The sequence below is a fragment of the Pelobates fuscus genome, chromosome 12, assembly GCF_036172605.1.
Source record: "Pelobates fuscus isolate aPelFus1 chromosome 12, aPelFus1.pri, whole genome shotgun sequence".
Taxonomy (NCBI): domain Eukaryota; kingdom Metazoa; phylum Chordata; class Amphibia; order Anura; family Pelobatidae; genus Pelobates; species Pelobates fuscus.
This window is the reverse complement of record NC_086328.1, coordinates 14,396,807-14,421,096: the sequence shown is the minus strand read 5'-3', so window position 1 is coordinate 14,421,096 and position 24,290 is coordinate 14,396,807. Positions and strand designations below refer to the sequence as shown.

At 44.1% G+C, this 24,290-nt stretch overlaps 1 protein-coding gene across 1 annotated transcript in view; it reads right to left on the bottom strand.

The window, feature by feature from the left end:
- The window catches only part of WTIP (WT1 interacting protein), a 67,291-nt gene extending 57,778 nt beyond the window's left edge, over nt 1-9,513 (bottom strand). Inside the window, exon 1 of the mRNA XM_063438882.1 lies at nt 7,477-9,513. Within this exon, the coding sequence (XP_063294952.1) occupies nt 7,477-8,914 (1,438 nt within the window). The 5' untranslated portion in view covers nt 8,915-9,513. The remainder of the gene's footprint in view (nt 1-7,476) is intronic.
- Between the last annotated feature and the right edge of the window lie 14,777 nt (nt 9,514-24,290).

Here is a 24,290-nt window from a genome sequence, read left to right as displayed (position 1 = left end):
CAGTCCCATAATTAGAGTGGGAGTCTACAGGAATGACTCAAAAACCATGCTCAGGAGATACCCACAGAGAACGGAAAAAGGGGTTATAAACTACCTTGTAGGTTGGGTCCCATAGGGAGTTTAAACCAACCAGTATGGGTGCAAGGAAACTAAGTTTGACCAAATAACCCTTGGGTAAGCAATAGAAGGTTTGACAGTTTTTGGTGTCAATATGAAGTTTGCTTTTTGCAAACGTTGCACAAGGAGTACCAAAATACTGTCCAGGAGTAGGCAAGAGAGTCTTTACAGCCTCCGGGAATCTCTCTGCCCTAGGGAAAAGTGAAAACCAAAACAAATTTAGACTGCATGTCAGCAGTCCAAAGTGGCCCAATCAAAATACTAGGCTTATTTGCCAAATTGTTGACATTAATTTTGGACACAAGAAGCAGGTTATATACTATAATTTGACATTGGTAGGTTTTGTGCCATTGTCACATGAGTTCAGATTTACGTTTAGCTTCTACCTGTAGACATAGCAGTTATAACAATTTAATCATAGATCAAAACAGTGGCTTTTACAGAATATGCTCTATTTAAAAAATATATATATATACACACAGGGAGTGCAGAATTATTAGGCAAGTTGTATTTTTGAGGATTAATTTTATTATTGAACAACAACCATGTTCTCAATGAACCCAAAAAACTCATTAATATCAAAGCTGAATATATTTGGAAGTAGTTTTTAGTTTGTTTTTAGTTATAGCTATTTTAGGGGGATATCTGTGTGTGCAGGTGACTATTACTGTGCATAATTATTAGGCAACTTAACAAAAAACAAATATATACCCATTTCAATTATTTATTTTTACCAGTGAAACCAATATAACATCTCAACATTCACAAATATACATTTCTGACATTCAAAAACATAACAAAAACAAATCAGTGACCAATATAGCCACCTTTCTTTGCAAGGACACTCAAAAGCCTGCCATCCATGGATTCTGTCAGTGTTTTGATCTGTTCACCATCAACATTGCGTGCAGCAGCAACCACAGCCTCCCAGACACTGTTCAGAGAGGTGTACTGTTTTCCCTCCTTGTAAATCTCACATTTGATGGTGGACCACAGGTTCTCAATGGGGTTCAGATCAGGTGAACAAGGAGGCCATGTCATTAGATTTTCTTCTTTTATACCCTTTCTTGCCAGCCACGCTGTGGAGTACTTGGACGCGTGTGATGGAGCATTGTCCTGCATGAAAATCATGTTTTTCTTGAAGGATGCAGACTTCTTCCTGTACCACTGCTTGAAGAAGGTGTCTTCCAGAAACTGGCAGTAGGACTGGGAGTTGAGCTTGACTCCATCCTCAACCCGAAAAGGCCCCACAAGCTCATCTTTGATGATACCAGCCCAAACTCCACCTCCACCTTGCTGGCGTCTGAGTCGGACTGGAGCTCTCTGCCCTTTACCAATCCATCCATCTGGCCCATCAAGACTCACTCTCATTTCATCAGTCCATAAAACCTTAGAAAAATCAGTCTTGAGATATTTCTTGGCCCAGTCTTGACGTTTCAGCTTGTGTGTCTTGTTCAGTGGTGGTCGTCTTTCAGCCTTTCTTACCTTGGCCATGTCTCTGAGTATTGCACACCTTGTGCTTTTGGGCACTCCAGTGATGTTGCAGCTCTGAAATATGGCCAAACTGGTGGCAAGTGGCATCTTGGCAGCTGCACGCTTGACTTTTCTCAGTTCATGGGCAGTTATTTTGCGCCTTGGTTTCTCCACACGCTTCTTGCGACCCTGTTGACTATTTTGAATGAAACGCTTGATTGTTCGATGATCACGCTTCAGAAGCTCTGCAATTTTAAGAGTGCTGCATCCCTCTGCAAGATCTCACTATTTTTGACTTTTCTGAGCCTGTCAAGTCCTTCTTTTGACCCATTTTGCCAAAGGAAAGGTTGCCTAATAATTATGCACACCTGATATAGGGTGTTGATGTCATTAGACCACACCCCTTCTCATTACAGAGATGAACATCACCTAATATGCTTAATTGGTAGTAGGCTTTCGAGCCTATACAGCTTGGAGTAAGACAACATGCATAAAGAAGATGATGTGGTCAAAATACTAATTTGCCTAATAATTCTGCACGCAGTGTATATATATATATATATAAAAAAAATATATGTGGTTTAAACTACTGCCCACCACCTTCAAAACTGTAAAACCCCAATAAAACTTATATTGTTTTTTGGTTACAGATTAAACTCCTCTATGCAGCCCAATCCACCTATCAGTCATCAACCCCCGATGACTACTGCCCAGTCAGATAAGAAGCACTGTGGACACACGGCACATACACAGCAAACTAATGCTTCTATGAGAAGCATCCAATTCATCGCTGTACAAAGGCAAGCATAGGGCACACACAGCGTCATCCAATACTTGAATCTAACGGTGTCGGAAGCCCCAAGCAGGCATGGAAATGGCAAAGTCACGATTTCGGTGCCTAGACTGTCTTTTTAAGCAAACAGAGCAAATGAGGACGACAAGCCCTTTTAGAATCACACTGCAACATGGAATATCAACAGGTAAAAATCAACGCACCTTTAAGACGGGCTGGCAAAATAAGTATGGGAATTGCAGGCCAGAAACAGCTTGCTAAGGTAGATATTTCTGTTCCATAGTGTGATTCTAATGTGGGTTATTTATTGGCACAATACGCTTGCACTTCCCTTCTGTAATCTAAACAAGGACTGCAGGGGTGCCCACTACAGAGAACTGTGCCATGTGAGCCCCCAGACAGCTACTCCTTTTGTAGATTGCCAGGGAAAGCGAGAAAGGCAGCAGTTACTTGGCAAGTTTGTCTCCCAACACTTTTTTTCGGTAGGACACAAATGGCCCTTTACCCATATTCTTGCAGATTCAGCAAAACTAAATCCAAAACGGCCACATCCCAAAATAATCATTTAGCCTGTGACCAAAATAACGTATCTAAATATTTAAATGGGTCTTAGAAAGCAGATGGGACAGTTAAGAAACCGTGTTACGGGCACAAGCACACAGACTTGTAAAGGCTGAAAATATGCCACGATATTAAAAAGAGGGGGGAGGAGAACACAGCATCTACTTTGGTTCCCTTGTCCATGCTTCACGGCTAGGAGGAGAGATTTGGAATAAGAAGCAGAAATTCTAGGAATTCTTGCTGTTCTTTGTGTTTAATGCCACAGGTGCCGCTATAAAGAAAATGTCAACAATGAGCAGGCCGAATGGGGAGTCTGAGTCCCGCATTCCTGCGCGCACAGAAAATACTGAGCTCAAACAAAAGACACCATGATCACATTGACTTGAGCTTGAGAAGCCTGGGGCACTCAAGCTGCTAGCGAAGCAACTACCAGTGGCTTCCGCCTGTCTAGGGAAAGCTACCCTCCAGCTGGCTAGTGATGGGAGTGGGGGATAACAATGGCTAAAGAGCCAGGGTGTTGTTTAACTGTAAAAGGACAATTGTAGCTGACCATATACTAAAGGGAACTCTGCAAGGATTCTCGTCCAGAGTAGCGGGATAACTTGCCACTTTATAAAAGAATAATAAAAAAAATCAGAATGATGATGATGTGAATGTATAAAATTCTGTCAACAAACAGTCCCAGAAAATAACCAAATATGCACCGTAGCTTGGGGTGTAATAAGAGGTCCATGGGTCAACAGGCAGATACTGAGGACTACCGTAAATAAGGGGCTTATTTAGTAAAGGGTGGTATGAGATTTAGAGAGCAGGAACACTATGTGGTTGCAGAGAGGCCAGGCTTGGGGTGTTAAGAAAGCCCAGCCCCCTCCCCCCCAAACCATCACAGAAAGTGTGGGATGGCACCCAGACACTATGTGCTTAGAGTGTCCCTTTAATGCGATTAAGTCACCATCATTTTTGTTTTATTCTGACGTAGACATGTCAATGCCACTTAAAATCTTTCCACGAGCCGCTGGTAATTAAAATGTTGTCACTGTGATTAGCGTTTATGTGTTTGCCACTAACAAGATTCCCAAAGTGAAGGTGCACCCACTGAGGTCAAAGGGGAATCTACTACGGGCAAACATGGATGCGGTTGGACTGTACTGAAAGATCACGTGTGAAGTCAGCAATCCTGGTTGTATTCTGTGTCCTTTCCTAAGGAACGTGACGAGACAGTGTAACACTTACATCTAGTTTTAGAGATCAAAATACATACAAAACAAGGAGCCATGAATGAAATAAAAGGACGATGACGGAGTGTCGGCCTCAAACTGCCTGGTTATAGTCTTCTGTCCTATCCCAGGATCCTGGGCAACACATATTAACCCCTTAAGGACACGACGGAAATATTCCGTCATGATTCCCTTTTATTCTAGAAGTTGTGTCCTTAAGGGGTTAAGTTATCGGTTCATCCAAGAAATCGATTCTAGATTTCTACACGGAAAGGCCATACCCACCACTACTGAGTAAATGGAAGAGTTAATCCGCAGGCCACAGCCAGGTGTGGGAGGAGAGATATGGCACCAGTTGAGAGTTAAGATCTATAAAATAATCCACAGTTATTGTGTTCGTCCCCAGCACGGCTGAACGTATCCTTTGTGCTGGGTGAGTGTTGGGTTTCCCATTGTGGATGGCATCTTATGACCACAAGTGGCTCAATGAACAAACGCAATGGGGGAAGATCAAAATATAACACAGCAAATTATCATAATGTATAATCTACCCCAAACTATAACGTTAAAAAAAAAAAAAAAAGCAAACACACACACACACACACACACACACACACACAACACAAAGAAAAAGAAAACAAATAGCCAAATAAGTCATTAATGTGGCTCCAGGCACTCCACCTTTTAAGGATCACAGTTGGCTAAGTGTATAGTAGTTGTAGACTCAGTAGCATAACTCAGATTGGCAATTCATGGCTGGTCACCCACAAGAGCCATGCCTCCTGGAAAACAATATCTTTTTAGTTTAGTATCTTTTTAGTATATATTTTTTTGAAAAATAAATTGCTTTTTCGGGGGGGGGGGGGGGGGGTTACACCTTGGCTTCAGAATTCTACAAATATCTACCAGTGTTGCGTCTTCATGTCAAGAATTAACCAACACGCCACATTTGGAGATGGGGTAACAACAGCATTAATCACAAGGTGTGAATTCATGGGAATTCTTAAAGAGTCACAAATTTTAGCTTAATATTCGCAAGATTTTTAAAATTCACACTTGATTGCATAATGTGGTACGCTTCTCTTCTTCGTCGATGGCTGACCAATGGAGAGCTTGATGCCAGGCATAGGCAAGAATCTGTTCACCAACACATCAACCAGCGCCACAGCAAAAGGCCACCCAGGACAGCCTGGGAGTCCAATAGGTTGTAATGCTAAACTTGAGCTGCAGATTCTTTGTCAACTCCCATGATCGCTAGCAAGGCTCTAGATTAGTAGCCACTGTATAATGACAGAGGAATCCTATTCAGGGGCTATGTATCTTTGGAAGACTTGTGTTTACCTTACTGTGATGTACTAAACCACAGCAGAAATGGAGTAACTATGTATAATGATTTAAAAACACTCAAAGACTTTGTCAACAGAACTTACACTCTACAGACACAAGTCCAAAATTTCCAACCAATCTTACTCTGCGGGTGGGAGCGTTTTCTCACCAACCTTCCCACCAGAAAAAAAAAAAAGAAAAAAAAAAAAAAAAAGGTAGCTTGTTTTTCAATGGCTCAACAATCAACCTTTTAAAAACATATCAGATGTGGACACTTTTACTCCACAAGATTTCTCGATTTTGTTTCAAACAAGCTGAATGGATTACATGAACAAGACACAGCGGAATTGGAAAACGTAAGAATTCTCCCAGTTCGCTACACTGGTTTAAGACTTGAAATTTCATTTAAAATTCTCCAGTCCCCAATTTGGCTAATAAACCTGCACCTTTCATTATATCCATTATGTCGGGTTAGCAGATAATCCCAAATTCAAGATTTATTCGCTGAATCTTGTCGTGATCAACATAGAAATATTAAATCAAATACCACAAGCACAGCGTCATGTGTTAAACCCTCAGCTCAACAGCTAATAGATGAAATAAAACGGTTCTGGCACAAAAATGCAAATATCACAGCTCTCAATGCTGGGCAAATCCTTCTCTAAGAAAGGACTCTCCCTCCCCCCCCCCTCCTAAAGAACAACAATCTGTGCCCTGCCACCTGCTGGCACCTAAGGAGTTAAAAGAGAAAGGTTACATTGTACCAATCAAGGTTGGGGAACAATGCTTCTATTGTGTAGCTATTGCTTAAATCTTTAACCAGTTAGTCCCTGCAAAAAAATAAAAAAAAAAGTAAAAATGCAAAATAAATCCAAATGTTGCAGAAAAACCGCCATGAAAATACCTTTTTTTTTTAAACACACAGAGTGCCACGAAACGTGCGGTATGTCAACTTTCACTATCACCATTAGCCACAACTCTGCCAATCCCCTTATCATTTAAAGGGTTAATGCAGAGCAATCAAAGTCTGCTGGTTAGAATGCAGAACCGTACGCCAAAATACTAAGAAATCCCTAACACGGTTTGAACAGACTGCCACGCACATAAGGTGCGATTAGTGATCAGGAAGGGCTCATCCATAGCAGGAGGCAAAATCGTATTGAAAATAAATACTTTTTTCTTACAGGAAATTAATCATGGATGCGAGAAAGGATATATACGTGTACATCAGAGGCGGAGGCATTCAAATCCACAAGGCACAATAAATTCTTTATGCCATCACACTGGAGATCTATGGCGCTGTATAAAGGAGTATTTTTGGGCAACGTTCAAAAAGCAAGGCCGTTACCAGTCTAAGTAATTGGCACCAAGATTACTCTTAATACATCACTCAATGTGTACAGCGCTGCGGAATTTGAGCTAGAACCCCTGTAAGCAAAGGGCAGTTTACAAAATGTATGAAATACTTTAAACTAGTCCTTTTGAAGTTAGCGCATCAGCAGTAATCGTCCCAGGAACAGTAAAGTCTACAACTACGCCTCTCAAGATGCTCAGCCAGCATAAAGACTAACAGAGCATCGTGGGAAATGTAGCGGCGAATCCCAAGTTTAGACATCACTGTTCTAAAAGACATAGCTCTCTGGATCTTGAGATTGGTCAAGTCCTGTATGAATAGGATAGTCACAAAAAATTGCCAAGAATTCAAAGTGAAATTTAGCATTTTAGTTTAAAATACATTCTCCAGTTCAGCTGTGCTTCCAATTCGGCTACTGTGGCCTAACATTTGAAAACTCTTTGTACACTGTAAATACAGAATGAATGGGTTGGAAATTTAATTTACAAGATTTAGTGAGTGCTTTGCCAGGCCAGTACTTGGTAACACCAATCATGTCCAACCCAGGCATTGATCAGTAATCCCAACTAATACGCCATCTATTGAGAATGCATGGACATCAAAATAAATAAATAAATATAAAGCCATCAACTTACCAAAGTATTCCTTTTTCATGTGCATTTCCAGTTCCTTCTCCAGCTCCAAGGTGAGTGCCTCCAACCTTCTCTCCGCCTGGCTGGGTCCACTTTCCCTGGACGGGGTGACCTGGTATGGAACCTTAAACCTGTGGACAGTGGCAGAACCTTTGGCAGAGCTGAAGCTGTAGGAAGCTGAATTAGGCCCAATGCCAGGGTCAGGGCCGGAGGTTATAGGTTGCTGCTGGTGTTGCTCTGGTCTTGAAGGGGACTGGGTGAGTATTTTGTAGTGACATGCATCTCCAAGATCCTGTATAAGATTCTCCTCCTGTAGACTTGGCCCCAGCATTGAAGATCTTGGGGATGGTACTGATAAATCAGTGTATGCCCCAATGGACCCCCTAGAACTTCTGGAACTGCGAGAACTATGACTTGATATGCTGGACCTAGGGCTAACCACAGAAGGATTGCAACTCCCCAAAGTGGCAGATCTTACGTCTTGTAGACACATGCTGGATCTGGGGCTCACCAAACTTCCGTGCCCTCCAACCCCATCTAATTCAGGGTGCCCCGTAGACATATACCGTGAATCAGAGTAACTGGACCTCGGGCTAGTGGTGCACGAATACTGGCTAGCTGTACTGGACCTGGGACTAATATGCCTCTGGTCGTAACCCATGCTGATTCCACTAGTACGGTTACTGCTAGGCTTGCTCCCACAGTCATAGCTATTAAGACTGGCCCTTGGACTTGAATGTTTGCTGGTATCACTGGTGGTGCTGGCGTAGCTGGATCTGGGACTCAGCACGCCGCCTTCGTATTGCCCAATACTAGACCTGGGGCTAGTGTATTTCTCCTGCTGCCCTGGAACCACCAGGCTGGACCTAGGGCTGGAGAATTTCTCAAAGGACAAAGCATTGCTGCTGATGCTTGACCTGGGGCTGGAGAATTTGCTGTGCTCCTGCGAGGAGGTGGATGATGCCATGCTTGATCTGGGGCTGCTGGCATTCAGTTTGCCCACTGAATACATAGTATTGCTGCCTCCTTGCTTGGCATTAATAGGAACACCCTCATAGCTGTTCCCGCAGCTGTGTCTGTACAGCTCTGCCGAGTATCTCTTGTTCTTCTCTGAAAACCCAGTATAACATGGCAAGGCCACCTCAGACTTGCAGATGCCCTCGTCCATGCAGCTCTGTAAAGAGTTGTAGCCTTCTGCCCGGGTTCCATTAACCGACCTTAGCTGGGCACTGCCAGCGTAAACTTTGCTGGCAGCAGGGTAGGTATCGGAGGAGGAATGGGGCAAATACTGTGTCAGGCTTCCATTCAACTTCCTCCCCCTTTGATCTGCCATCATCTGAGCAGACAGGACCCGGCTGGTCTCCACATCTGGAGATATCAACATATCGTACAGCGATATATCTTCGATAAACTTGCTGGCTTGGTCTTCGAACTTCTCCATTTACCTACCTTCAACCCAAACCCCCCCAAATGCCAAAATAAAACAGAAAAAATATAAAAATTACAAAATGCCAACAACAGCTTATTTCCAGTGTGAGAGGTAGGGGGGTGGGGACAACCAACAGAAATCCCCCCACCAAAAAAAAATATCCAACAAGGGTTCAGAGGAAAGTATCCACATGCAACAATGTATATAAATATTATTTCAAATGCAGAGCCAGAGTCCAGAGAGGCAGGCTGCCAGTCCAGGCACCTGGGTGGGAGTAGCAAGCCCTGGCAAGAAGCAGCCCTGAGCAGGCATCACTCAGCTCCCTCCAGCCCCTGACAGAGCTCCAGGAGATGGGAGGCACAGCCAGCCAGGAGCCCTGATGTCAGTGGGAGCACTAACTAAGTTGATGGCTTCAGTCAATGGAGGGCTGAGCGGAGGGATCTGCCAGCCTGCCTGTCCCTCTCTTCTGTCTCTTTTTTTGTTTTATGGAGCAAAAATGCACAAAGCTCCAGGTCCAGGCTCGGGAGACATAAAGGAAGAGCGCCAGGCAGAGGGGGTGGCTGGGTCTGCCGAGAGAGACAGAGAGCAGGAGCTGTGAGGGGGGAGGAGAGGGGGAGGAGGAGGAGGGACGGACTCTTTTCTTTTTTTTTTTCTTTTTTTTTTCTAGTAAGGAATGCGCGGAAGGAGACACGGGTGAGGAGGCTCTGAGGAATGTGGTTAATGCTGCAGCCAAACAATCATTGTTACCAAGTCACAGTGTGTGCAAAGAGTGCCATGTACACAGCTACACAACATGTACCAAGTCACAGTGTGTGCAAAGAGTGCCATGTACACAGCTACACAACATGTACCAAGTCACAGTGTGTGCAAAGAGTGCCATGTACACAACTACACAACATGTACCAAGTCACAGTATGTGCAAAGAGTGCCATGTACACAACTACACAACATGTACCAAGTCACAGTGTGTGCAAAGAGTGCCATGTACACAACTACACAACATGTACCAAGTCACAGTGTGTGCAAAGAGTGCCATGTACACAACTACACAACATGTACCAAGTCACAGTGTGTGCAAAGAGTGCCATGTACACAACTACACAACATGTACCAAGTCACAGTGTGTGCAAAGAGTGCCATGTACACAACTACACAACATGTACCAAGTCACAGTGTGTGCAAAGAGTGCCATGTACACAACTACACAACATGTACCAAGTCACAGTGTGTGCAAAGAGTGCCATGTACACAACTACACAACATGTACCAAGTCACAGTGTGTGCAAAGAGTGCCATGAACACAACTACACAACATGTACCAAGTCACAGTGTGTGCAAAGAGTGCCATGTACACAACTACACAACATGTACCAAGTCACAGTGTGTGCAAAGAGTGCCATGTACACAACTACACAACATGTACCAAGTCACAGTGTGTGCAAAGAGTGCCATGTACACAACTACACAACATGTACCAAGTCACAGTGTGTGCAAAGAGTGCCATGTACACAACTACACAACATGTACCAAGTCACAGTGTGTGCAAAGAGTGCCATGTACACAACTACACAACATGTACCAAGTCACAGTGTGTGCAAAGAGTGCCATGAACACAACTACACAACATGTACCAAGTCACAGTGTGTGCAAAGAGTGCCATGTACACAACTACACAACATGTACCAAGTCACAGTGTGTGCAAAGAGTGCCATGTACACAACCTGTACACAACTACACAACATGTACCAAGTTACAGTGTGTGCAAAGAGTGCCATGTACACAACATGTACACAACTACACAACATGTACCAAGTCACAGTCTGTGCAAAGAGTGCCATGTACACAAATACACAACATGTACCAAGTCACAGTGTGTGCAAAGAGTGAGATGTACACAACATAGCTGTACAACAAACATCTGCACAACATGCACCAAATCACTGTGTGCAACAGACACCTACAGAACATGTACACAACACACATCTACGTAATATGTATTATTTATTTATTTATTTATAAAATATTTTACCAGGAAAGATACATTGAGATTTCTCTCGTCACTGTATGCAAAGAGTGCCCATCTACACAATACACACCTACACAATGTGTATCAAGTCACTGTATGAAAATACTGCTTATGTCCACAACACACAAATACACAACATGTATCAGGTCACTGTGTACATAGAGTACATACGTACACAAAACACACTGAGAGCCTGTGACTCATACATAACACACACATTTACACATTAAGAGCCTGCAACAGATCCATGTATACACTGAATCTGCTACACACATGTACACAACACACAGTTACACAATGATAGCCTGCTAAACACAAATGTACACAACACACATATACACATTAAGAACCTGCAACATACCCATGTACACACTATGAGTCTACTACACAAATGGGCATTGTACACACGCATGAACACACTGAGAGCCTGCTACACAGACATGAACACACTGAGAGCCTGCTACACAGACATGGACACATTGAGAGCCTGCTTGGGCAATGCACACAAATATGTACACACTGATAGCCTGTAACACACAAGTACACACTGAGAGCCTGCATGGGCAATGCACATACATGTGTACACACTGAGAGCTTACAACAAAAACATGTACACACTGAGAGCTTGCAATATACACGTATACACACTGAGCATCTTGAAACACACACATGTACACACTGAGAGCTTGCAATATACACATATACACACACTGAGCATCCTGAAACACACACATGTACACACTGGGAGCTTGCAATATACACATGTACACACTGAGCATCTTGAAACACACACATGTACACACTGAGAGCCCACATAGGCAACACACACACATTGCACGCTTTTAAAAACCCATACTCTGAGCCTTACATGGGTATCTCACACACACAATGGGCCTTGCACAGACAATATGAGCCCAGCATGGGCAGCGCACAGTCAGTCTCTCACACATGTACAGACACATACGCTGAGTTTTGCATGGGCAGACACAGAGATATTCTCACGTGCACACACTGTGAACACTACATGTGCTGCACACATACTCACAGGGTTACACACCAAGCTCTGAATATTTGCAAATTAAAGCGGTACTATCACTCCCCTGAAAAATTAGCATTTCATAAAGTTAAAATCTTTATGAAATTCTCATTTTGACCCTGTTGGAATTTCATTGAACACAATCAAGTGATATACTGAGAAAAAAAATAGGGACTATGTTGTCTCTGTATAATTTCGAAGCCCAACACTTCTACACACTGGGCGGAGATACCACCGTCTAAAACTGTCAAGTGGCTCTGTCTAAGGAGGATATCGTGGTCACACGGGATGCTCCATGGACCTCAATGCTGTACTCTCGTGCATGCGCCAGAGTTCAGCAGTGACATCAGATCCTGGCACTGAAGGAGTTGAAGATGGTCGCACCCACGAAGGACAGGTTAGTAGTAAGTAATTGTAGGGGGTCTTTGCGAATTCTGCAGAGTCCTCAGACGGTGGCAGTGCTGCTTTACACCTTAAATTAATTAAATGGAAAAACTGGTTGCAAAAATAGCTGGTCTGGAAAAATTCTCGAACTCAGCCACATTTACAAGTTAGTTATTTTTACTTCAGTTTTTCCATTCTGATTTAATTTAAAATCTCTATATATATATATTTTTTTTTAAATGCAGTTTAGAGAATGAACATGTGTGAGTTTTGTGTGGATAGTGCACACTGTGTTAGATTGTCTCCTGTTGCAAGTGGATACATAGTTTCTGATGGGGCCACTCTGTGCGTTCGGTGGCCACCATTTTACCTTACAGAAGTTCAGTTGATGACCTGTTTTGCCCGGCACAGACTGTACTGATTATCACAACAGCCCCCCCCCCAATGTAAGAATACAGAATGCTGGCAACATGAGTCCAGTAGTATACAGAATGCTGGCAACATGAGTCCAGTAGCCTGTAAGCTCTTCAGTACCAGGGGAGCATTAAAAGGGACTTATTCACTAAACTGCAAATGATTTTGGATTGAAAACTGGATTTGCAAAATACAGGCTACAGCAGATATACTAGGATTTTAATGAATTTAGAGAATTTTTCCAGGTCAGCGTTTTTTGCCAACATTTTGAAATTGGTCTCAAAATTTGCTGTTTAATGAATAATCCGCGAAGGCTTTAAAAATGAGCAATGGTGATTCTGCTAGTTGTGTTGGACTGACCTGCACATTTTAAAAATGTATGGCCTAGCTGGAAAAAAATCTCTTACAAAAACAGTCACTTTGACCAAATGTTTTATCTCGGTTCTAGACTGCGTGCCTATCAAGATATGTCCATTCGGCCTGGGAATTAACCAGTTTGCCATGAGTCCTTTCTTCAAAATCTGCCCAAATACAACGTGAATTTGCTTAATTACTCCGACATCCTGTTCTCCTGACCCTTTGTTCAGATATTATTTACCTCTAGATTCTAAAAACTTTTCTACGTATACCTCCATACTCTGAGAATATGTCTATTTATCGGAAGACCGGAAGAACTTGCCTGTTCAGCCTAGGGTTCCCACCTGGTTGGAATTTTACCAACACAGCCAGTATTTGAGGCTGTATAGCCAGTGCTAAATACCGGCAATACAAATGCCTATTTTTTTCTAACTGGGCTCTCATCAAGATTGTGTTCCTGATTATCAGGATGGTCTTATACCCAACACATAGAACTTAAGTTAACAAATATACTGTATACATAAATCAGAAACCCTAAATCGTATTAACGGACTTTAGAATGGTTGGATTTATCGTTGATAGAGAAAAGTACAGGACAAGCCGAAGTCAGGGAAATCGAAGGTATGAAAACCGTACACAAGCCAAAGATCAAGGGATAAGATGTTAGAATAGTCAAAGAACAAGCCAGGGTCAAAATATACAAGAATCAATAGAAATAAGGCTGTGTAGCAGGCTCTTTTGCCCCATTTCCACTGAGCGGAACGGTTCCGGTCGGTTCGGTACGGTACACTATTTTGAGTGTTTCCATTATTAAAGCGGCCCATACAACCAAACCGAACCGCACCATTCCTGGTCCCCCTACAGATGAAGGTCCATAGGAAATGGTACGGTCAGGGTGGAGCTACTAGCGTCACACTATACAATCCATTAATTGGCGAACGTGAAAACATCAATGCTCACGACAAATGACACGCTAGGCATTTGGTATAAACCCTGCATGCCCCCTGGCGGTCCGGCTTGCAGTGGAAACGCTCACCTGAATAGGCTGGACCATTCTAGCCCTTCCAAACTGTACCGACCCGAACCATTCCACTCAGTGGAAACGAGGCATTTGATATTCAAACAGGAAACCATGAAATGGCTCTGAACAGTAATCAAAATGAGTTTAAATATCGTAAGAACAACTCTGATTGGCTAATTGTAGTCATGTGACGTGCGTGACGTTGACGTGACCAAGCACGTTCATGATCATCAAATTGGGCAATGAACGTTTCTAATTCTTCCGGGCACGGCTGCTACTGAGATAAGGTAGATACCCAGCACAGCTACATCAGGAACCATGCTGTCCAGGAGTGTGGCCGGCGCTGTGACATTGATGTTCTATTTATCTAAATATATGTTTGTGTTTTTATATATATATATATATATATATATATATATATATATGTGTGTGTAAGTATAAATCTGTCACTGTATGTATCTGTAAGTATGTGTAAATAAATGTCAGTGCATGTATCTGTGTGTGTGTGTGTATATTAATTTAATGTATGTTATCTGTGTGTGTGTAGCTATAACAGTGTATGTCCTATGTGTGTATAATTTGTATATGTAAGTGTATGTAAATATGTCTGTGTCATTGTGTAAGTGTTTCAATGTTTGTGTGTCATGTGGGTATATATATGTTTTTAAATTTTATATTTATGTAAGAATGTGTGTGCATTAATATGTATATATATATATATGTGTGTGTTTAAGTGTATCTAACTGAGTTTATGTAAGTGTTTGTTTGTATCTGTAAGTGTTTTGTGCCTATATCTGTGTTTATGTGGTTATGTAAATAAATGTGTCTGTCTGTGTTTGGTGTTATATATTAATGGGGACATACTTATTTGTGTGCCAGGGACTATTTATATCCTGTGACGTCCAAAGGTGAGCAGCACAATGGGACATGAGGCATATTTAACAACAAAACTGAATCTGCCCATTGTTGCTAAGAATCTGCTCATTGTCCCTGAATCTGGCCATTGTTACCTGGAATCTGTCTGTTCACACATGGCACAAGGTGGTGCCGAAGATTCCCAACCTGACATATTACCAGAGACCTGAATTTAAATAGAATTGCTTGTTGATTTTTTTTTTTTTTTTGTCAATCTTTCTTTTATTAGAGGCAAATGAGATAGGGTACAGAAGAGAAATTGGGGGAAACGTTCAAATGAATTACAGTATTGAGTCAGTACAGCAAGTTTAAATTACATTTCCTGAATTGCGTTGCCTCAATTTTTAAATTTTTGTCGTTAAAACTTTAGTTAGAAAATACAGGCTATGGATCATAAGATCCGGTTGGTAACATGCTAAAATATTAGAAGTCATACAGTTGGTTACACGTGTGTAGACAAGAAGCTCACAGTTTAGAGATACAGTGGTTAAACATTAGGTTAAATGGTATGGGTGCCGATCAGTGAATTAAAACATTAACAACGTGTAGTTATATTGCATGCAGGGTCCTATTCAGTGTAGAGTACTGCTAAGTTACAAGTTGTTGCACGAAAAGAAGCAGCTTTAGGCCAAGTAAGGTCCTGGAAACTCAGAGTATAAGATGATAAGCTAGGTGGCTCGCATGTTTTGTCATTTTTATGTGTCGAAAGTATGCAGTCATCTCCACTTGAAATACATGTAAAATCGTGTGTGGCTTTAAGCATTTGGAAACCGTTAGTTGTAAAATGATAAGCAAGAAAATACTTATTTAGCTCTGCTGACCGGAGTGGTGGCAGGGAGAGAGGCTACTGCAAACCTTCACCCTACGCCACTGGTGTGCTGGAGCAGGTAGTCCATGCAGTGACTTGTCATATTGCCTTGAATCCGGTCATCCGTGTTGGGGACCCGAGGTGAGGCAGGATGTTGTGGGCTTTTGGACCTTGGTACTGCCAAATGGTGGTGATGGGAGTAGCTGTCCCGGGAGTCCGTGAGTCTAGTCATGTGCCTTCTTTCAGCCCCTGATTGCCGTGATGATCGGGTCTGCTGCTTACTTGGCGGAGAGCACGGGAGTGTTGACCAGTAGACGGTCCGGGGTGTGCCAGTCTGCTGGTTCGGAGACTTGGCCGGCAACAGTCTGCTTGGGTGCTGGAGCTGGCGCCTTGATTGGGCTTTTTCCCGCTTGTGTTTTCGTGGAGGGGGATTCCCGCCTAATTGGCGTCGTGTTGCCGGGCGGATCCATGCTGTCACCTCCTTTATCGCCCTCGTGTAGGCCGGTCTCTGGGTGCTTAGCTTGGTCCACAGGTTGGTACACATCTTGACATAGAACACCCCTATGTGCTGGGGTGGCATGTGGAGTATGCGGATCGTGTTAGACTGTGCCTGTGCCGCCATCTTGATCGGGGCCTGGCTGCTTCTCCTCGTTTTATTCGTTGTCTCTCGTGCTGGTCGTGGTGTGGGGGTAATCGTCCCCAGCGAGGACCGGGATGACCCCCGCCGGTCCAGAGGGGGGGGGTTGGAGGTGAGCACTGTGTGGGTATCACCTGCGAGGTTACCATCCAGGAGAGCGGCCGCCTCTCCCTGGCTCGATCGCGGGTAGGCCTCAGACCGGGATTGTGGGGACCTGATGGGTTGCGGGTGTGTGTTTAACACCAAAACGATTCCCTGGGTCTCCCCCACTCAGTAGGCACCTTCCCAGCGGTGAGTGAGCGATGGGTCGGGGTATATCCCCGGTTTTAGTCGTCGGTGTGCAGGAGCACTCGTGGAGCACGTCCACCCTGCTAGGAAGCCAAGCTCCGCCCCCTGCTTGTTGATTGATTAACCATTTTGCAAGATTTAAGGAACAAATGAAACAAAAGTGAAAAATAAAAACATATTTTACTGAAAGAAAAAAAAACTCTTCTGCAAAGTCTAACAAGGTTTATTAGTCCAAGTTATATGTTCGGCCATTTGTCTGGCTGTGTAGTGGTGTTTACCCAGTGGCGTGGCGTGGCGTACTGTAACGGAGCGGAGTAAGGTGTCTGAGACTGAGAGCCCTTCTTGACAAGAAGATCTACACGATTCATCGAAGTTCCCAACACATGGCCTTTGATGGGCAATGTACAGGTGTTGTTTGAGGAACAGGTTTACAAAAGAATCAGAAATGGTGCTCCCGAAATGTATCCGTGTGCCTGTGCACAAATCCTGCTTTTAAATACTTTTATTAAAGGGACACTATAGTGTCAGGAAAACAAATCGGTTTTCCTGACACTATAGTACCCTGAGGGTGCCCCCACCCTCAGGGTCCGCCTCCTGTGGCGCTGAAGGGGTTAAAAACCCTTCAGTAGCTCACCTAATTCCAGCTCCAGGCTCCCTTACCTCTCCTCCCACGCCGACGTCAGCATCCTCGTCCGACGTCACAGGAGCCGGATGCACATGCGCGGCACTGCCGCGCGCGAATTCAAAGTGTTCGTAGGAAAGCATTTTCAATGCTTTCCTACGGACACTCTGCGTGATTGAGGCATCATATGCCTCAATCATTGCAGATGCGCCTCTAGTGGCTGTCCGGAAAACAGCCACTAGAGGCTGGCTTAACCCCAAATGTAAACATAGCAGTTTCTCTGAAATTGCTGTGTTTACATCTGAAGGGTGAAAACCTGAGGGACCTGGCACCCAGACCACTTCATTGAGCTGAAGTGGTCTGGGTGACTATAGTGTCCCTTTAATTATGCGATCCTTGGGCTCAGTAATTGAGGGGAAAGGGGCAGCATACTCCAATGAACTCAACCTGTAGTCTTGTAGTCTTTTATGCATGACATAATATAGGAAGCACGTTTCGTAAATAAATATAAAAAAAACAATTAAAAATGATACAGGCTAAACAATAATGTTTGCATTTGAAATTCCTGCTTTTGCTGCAAATACCTTGGCCTTCCTGCATTATTAGCATCCGCCTAATGTTTGGCTTAATTTTTATTGCATTGTAGAAATGTATTGTATAAGCAGTGCATTAGGGGCACAGGAAGGGTTTCAGGGAGTTTGTGAAATATAAGCCCACCCAATCTAACTAAATGTCATCTAGCCTTCACAGTGCACCGAACATGTGGGATCCTGGAGTGTCCCTTTAACATACCTCATTTTATTTAATCTACTATTCCATCACCGTTTGTACGATGCTGTGAGCCTCTATGGGCTACCCACGCACTGTACTTTGCAGATGTGTGTTTTGTCACCGTCCTGTCCTCGGTCGTGTCACAAGTTAATATATCAGGAACATTCCGTAAGTTTGCATGCTAGTTAAACATTAAATTGACACCATGCACGGCACAGTCTGAATAAAGGTCTTTAAACCAGTGTCCCGTGTACACACACGTACAACATTCACAACTTTCCTACCAGTTTGACTATAGTAACAATGATTTGTGATGTCCTCTCGTACACAGCCCACGGACATCCTATTCATGCATTCTAAGAATCTTATGAAACATAAAAATATATAAACTACCCTGTGTAGTTTCTTTCTATGTAATTACTTTGTCATAGATAATATTTCTCCATATCTTTCTCTTATTTATGCCCTGTGTAAACACAGATGTACTTTTTTTAGTAGTGGCAATTTAACAGTCAGTGTTATTAACTAAAGTGTACACTGGTAGGAATTCAAACTGCGCAGTCACTTAGTAAATAGAGAATTCAAAGTGCATTAAACATTTAAGACCAGAGTAGCCGCGCTGAGAGCATATCCAATTTAGAGAATGTTTCTAGCTCGACTATATACCCTTAAATAGGTCCTTTCTCCTGTTCTGGGTCACAAAATGAAACTCCAGTTTCCGGGGAAACAAGTTTACAAATAATTACTCTGCATTCTGTATGAAGAAACACGGATCATGCAAGGCAGTCTGTGAACATGAATTATGGAATCTGGGTACATGACAAAGACTTTAAAAATCATGTGAAGAGGCGGAGCCTGGCAGCGCATCCGAATAGACGCCGTTTCCACAGCTCTGAGCGCTAAAAACTTAATCCACCTAATATCTCCTGCATCTTGGCAAAACCAACTGAAAGGTTGCAAGCCGCCCTGACTCCTCCGATGCCCTTTTTATACACCCCGGGCAAAAAATACCAGAACCGAGGCTCCAAGGCCTACCGCGCTACCAGACACTCCTCAGCAGCCTACGGAGGCCTACTGGACTAGGATGAGACAGACTTCTTCCCTCTGCCAACAGGTAACATGGGCAAGAGAACCCCCAAAAAAACAGCGACTACTACCAGGACTCAGCACGACATAGGCCTTATGCTGCAACAAACGGCGCCCACGATGGCACCAGCGGCACGAGAGACCTTACTCACCCGAGAGCCCTCACTCTCAAAGGCTGACGGCAGGACCCCACTCCAGAGCCCGATACCGGCAACCACAGGGACACTACACCTACAGGAGACAGAAGCTCCGGCAACAAAAAGGGAACTTCAAAATATGCTCACCGACCTCCAAAACAACCTTAGGACAATGTGGGAGGCGGATCTGGCGGTTCTTAAAACGGAGGTACAGGCCGTCAAAACGCGCACACAGACTGCAGAAAGAAATGCAATAGACCTACAAAAAGGCCTTAAAGCACTCAGTGACAAGGTACAGCATTTGCAGAAAACACAAGCTGAAACCAACAAACAAGTGCACATACTAGACAACAGGGGCAGGAGAAAGAACATAAAGGTAAGGGGAGTAACAGAGTCCATACTCCTAGAAGAATTGCCACACTTCATGAGAAGACTGATGACATCATTACTGCCAGCAAGAGAAGCCAAGTACTTCTCCTTTGATGGGGCATACAGAATAGCCAAATCTGAAACTGCACCACGTGACATAATCCTGAGGTGTCCAACGATGTCCAACAAGTTAAGCCTGCTAGCGGCGATAAAAGGAAAGACGCCATATAACTTTGAGAACTGCAAAATTTCCTTCTTCCAAGATCTTAGTAGAGCCACACTACAGTGGCGAAAAGCCATGCAACCCCTCACGCAGACCCTACAAAAAGAAGGACTGACCTACAGATAGGCGACACCGCACATACTGTGGGTCACCAAAAACGGAAAGTTCTGTAAGGCCACAGACCCTGCAGATGCTCCCGCACTCTTGGCAGCACTGGACTTGCAACCTAACCCTACACACGAGCCGCCAGATACGCAACCCCGAATGGACACTGACTCGGACACGTCTTCACATGACCCCGGAAGAGGCAGGAGGCCGAAGACCTGAACCAAATAACATGCTTGGCCATCTTATGTTGCAGTGGCACATTCTTAGTTACAAAGTTTTGCAATTGTAACACTACAAGTTCCGCTTAATTTGCCTACTCTTACACACACTAATGCACAGTCACTCTGCTTTGCTAAAACACCCAAAGGACACACACAGCGCTCACACTATGCTCAGGAACTCCCCCCCCTCCCCCATAGTTCCGACATGCCAGGGAGAAAAAGACAAGGGGACAGGGGACCAAACACACAGATGAGGGCCACACGATAGGACTTACACCACTAGTACTACCTCATAGAGATAGCCCACTCACTGGAGACGGAACCGGGATGTCACCTGGAACCACGGCTCCGTCACCGGCCGACACCACAGAGACACCAACACCTCTCCCTTCTACATAACACCCGAGCGACCTAGACACCGCAAAACTCACTGGCACGCAAACTCCTCGGCACCACTCATAGAGGGGGTTCATTAACCCATACATTGACCAACTCGCTACAACCCGACAGTCCATCACACTTCTAAAATGTGCAGCACGCTCACCAGACATAAACCACAAACATATGATGTTACATAAGATGTTTACTCATGTATCAGACCAAAACAAAAAAAGTATGTATGTACGTTGCATGCAAATCTGCACCAAAAATAAAGAATAAAAAGAAAAAAAATAAAAAAATAAAAAAGAAATCATGTGAAGGACCACCAGAATTTCAAAGCTCTGTCTGAGGCTCGTCAGGGGAATTTCCAGGGTGGAACTGGCCAGGGCTCCTGTATGACATGGAAAAGCTATTTTTACCCTGAGGATGCAGGATGCAGGATGAGCTACCTTCCCTCTTTTATGTGACATATATTGTTGATGTTTTTGAGTGTATAACAGAGCTCCACAGCAATAGTATTTTTTTAATAAGGTCCTTTAAAGCGGCATTGTCTGCAAAATGAGTATTTCATAGAGATAGAATCTTTATGAAATATTCATATTGACTGTGTTAGAATTTCACTGAAATTCCAATCCAGTCAAAAGATATGCTGAGACAAATTAGGAACTTTTTTTCCTCCACTTGACACTTTTGACACTGGGGGGAGCTGCCGCCGTCAAGAATTGTCAATTCTCCAGCCGTCACCAGTGACGGCTGCAGGTAAATTAGCTCTGTCTACGAAGGGTCTCGCGGGATCCTCCATAATCTCAATGCTGTACTGTCACACATGCGTGGAAGTACAGCAGCGAAGTTGGTTCCTGGTAGCTGAAGCTCCTAGAATTGAAGAGGAGCCGCCGGGAGAGGATGGTGATGCTCTCAAGAGACAAGTTCAGGTAAGTAGAACTTACCTTTCCCTGCTCCCCACTCCAGACTCTGGACCACCAGCGGCATTGTCACCGTCAGGGAAAATGACGATTTCAAGGATTCTCTAGTGCCGGGAAAACAAACCTACCGTATTTTTCGCTCCATAAGACGCACCACACCATAAGACGCACCTAGTTTTTAGAGGAGGAAACCCAGAAAAAAAGATATTTTGAACAAACTGTCCCATAGTGTTTTTTACTATGGGAAAGCTTGTTCAGAATATTTTTTTTTCTCCCCTGTCCCATAGTGTTCCTTACCACCCACTCCCCTCTCCTGTCCCATAATGATCTTTAACCCCCCTCCCCTATCCCATAGTAATTTTTAACCCCCCCTTCCTCTGTCCCATAGTGATTTTTAACCCCTCCTCCCCTGTCCCATAGTGTTCTTTAACCCCATCCCCTTGTCCAACAGTGTTCTCATCCCATAGTGTTCCCCCCCTCCCCTCCTCCCATAGTGTTCTCCCCTCCCCTCCTCCCATAGTGTACCCACCTCCCCTCCTCCGATAGTGTTCCCCCCTCCCCTCCTCCTATAGTGTTCCCCCCTCCCCTCCTCCCATAGTGTTCTCCCCCTCCCCTCCTCCCATAGTGTTCCCCCCTCCCCTCCTCCTATAGTGTTCCGCCCTCCCCACCTCCTATAGTGTTCTCCCCCTCCCCTATCCCATAGTAATTTTTAACCCCCCCTCCTCTGTCCCATAGTGATTTTTAACCCCTCCTCCCCTGTCCCATAGTGTTCTTTAACCCCCATCCCCTTGTCCAACAGTGTTCTCATCCCATAGTGTTCCCCCCCTCCCCTCCTCCCATAGTGTTCTCCCCCTCATCCCATAGTGTTCCCCCCTCCCCTCCTCCCATAGTGTTCTCCCCTCCCCTCCTCCCATAGTGTTCCCCCCTCCCCTCCTCCCATAGTGTTCCCCCCTCCCCTCCTCCTATAGTGTTCCCCCCTCCCCTCCTCCCATAGTGTTCTCCCCCTCCCCTCCTCCCATAGTGTTCCCCCCTCCCTTCCTCCTATAGTGCTCCGCCCTCCCCACCTCCTATAGTGTTCTCCCCCTCCCCTCCTCCCATAGTGTTCTCCCCCTCCCCTCCTCCCATAGTGTTCCCCCCCTCCCATAGTGTTCCCCTCTCCCCTCCCCTTGTCCCATAGTGCACCCCCTCTGCCCTCCCCTTGTCCCATAATTACTTTCCTGTCTTGTAGCGTGGGCCGGCAGCACAGTGCGCACCGCGGTACTGGAACTTCAATTTCAGGTTCCGGTTTCCGGCGGGACTGAAAGGAAGTGTACAAACTGAGTGCGCACTTCCTTTCAGTCCCGCCGGAAACCGGAACCTGAAATTGAAGTTCCTGTACCGCGGTGCGCACTGTGCTGCCGGCCCACGCTACAAGACAGGTAAGTAAACCTTTACATTCGCTCCATAAGACGCACAGACATTTCCCCTCACTTTTGAGGGGAAAAAAAGTGCGTCTTATGGAGCGAAAAATACGGTAATTTCCTGGCACTGTAGAATCCTGGAGTGCCCCCCTACCTCCCATCCCCCATCCCACGTCGCTGAAGGGGTAAAAACCCCTTTAGTCACTTACCTGAATCCAGCACCGATGTCACTTGGCGCTCGGTCAGGCTCCGCCGGTGGGGGAGACCTAATGCCCATGCGCGGCAATGGCCTACAGTGTCCCTTTAAACTACAATAAATGTGTTTAAAATCACTCTGTGTAAATAAGATACATTGTTCTAAATTACATTTTAGTCTCATAAATTGTTATTAGTAAGACATCTAAAATTTCTCAAAGCAGCTCAGCCTCTGGCCACACCCCTAAAATTAATGTTCAATCTTTGTCCATTTGAAATACTGTGAGGTATGTGTTTGCTGTTTGCATTGTGACCCATGGCTGTATTGTCAATACAGAGAATGTACCAAGTGGCCCAAATGACAAAATTGTGAATGGCATTGACGTCTGTCTGAGCCAACGGTTCACAGGTGAGTACCGGCTATTGCTCCCCTTCCAATTAGTAGGAATCAGTAAACATGTCCATTTGGAACGTGAAAAATGTATTCCAACCAATGCAGAGCTAATTCTTCTGTTTGTTGTATAAAAAACCTCTACCTCTCCTGTTCCAAAACAAATATCTAGAGTCTAGACTTTCCCATCAAATATTATAAATAAATTGATTAAACGTTGGTAACTTTCTTGACCCTTTACGAAAAGAGAAAAATAAAAAAATGTGTTATTTGAATATTTATTTTAACGCTGACTTTAGTACTCACAGAGACAGAGATGGCCCTTATTTTATCAGAGTTTGGTGCTTTGTTTAAATGATACCTTTTTCTTAAAGCATAATTCCAGGATTTCAGTGATAACGATGGCTTGCATTGCAACAAAATCTCATCACACACTCTATGAAATCTGTTTTCAGAGCTTCGTCCGGCAATAACTGAGCACAAATATCACCATAAATACATTTCCTGGATGTTTATTCATATGTAAATCAGTAGAAATCAACGTATAGGGTGTAATTTCACCTATTTCAAAGCAGTAAGGAGAAACATGATGGAATTCTAAGAATATATACACTCTATCTCTGTCTCTCTCCGTAGATGGATGTGCATGCCAGGCCCCTATATTAACATGTAAAA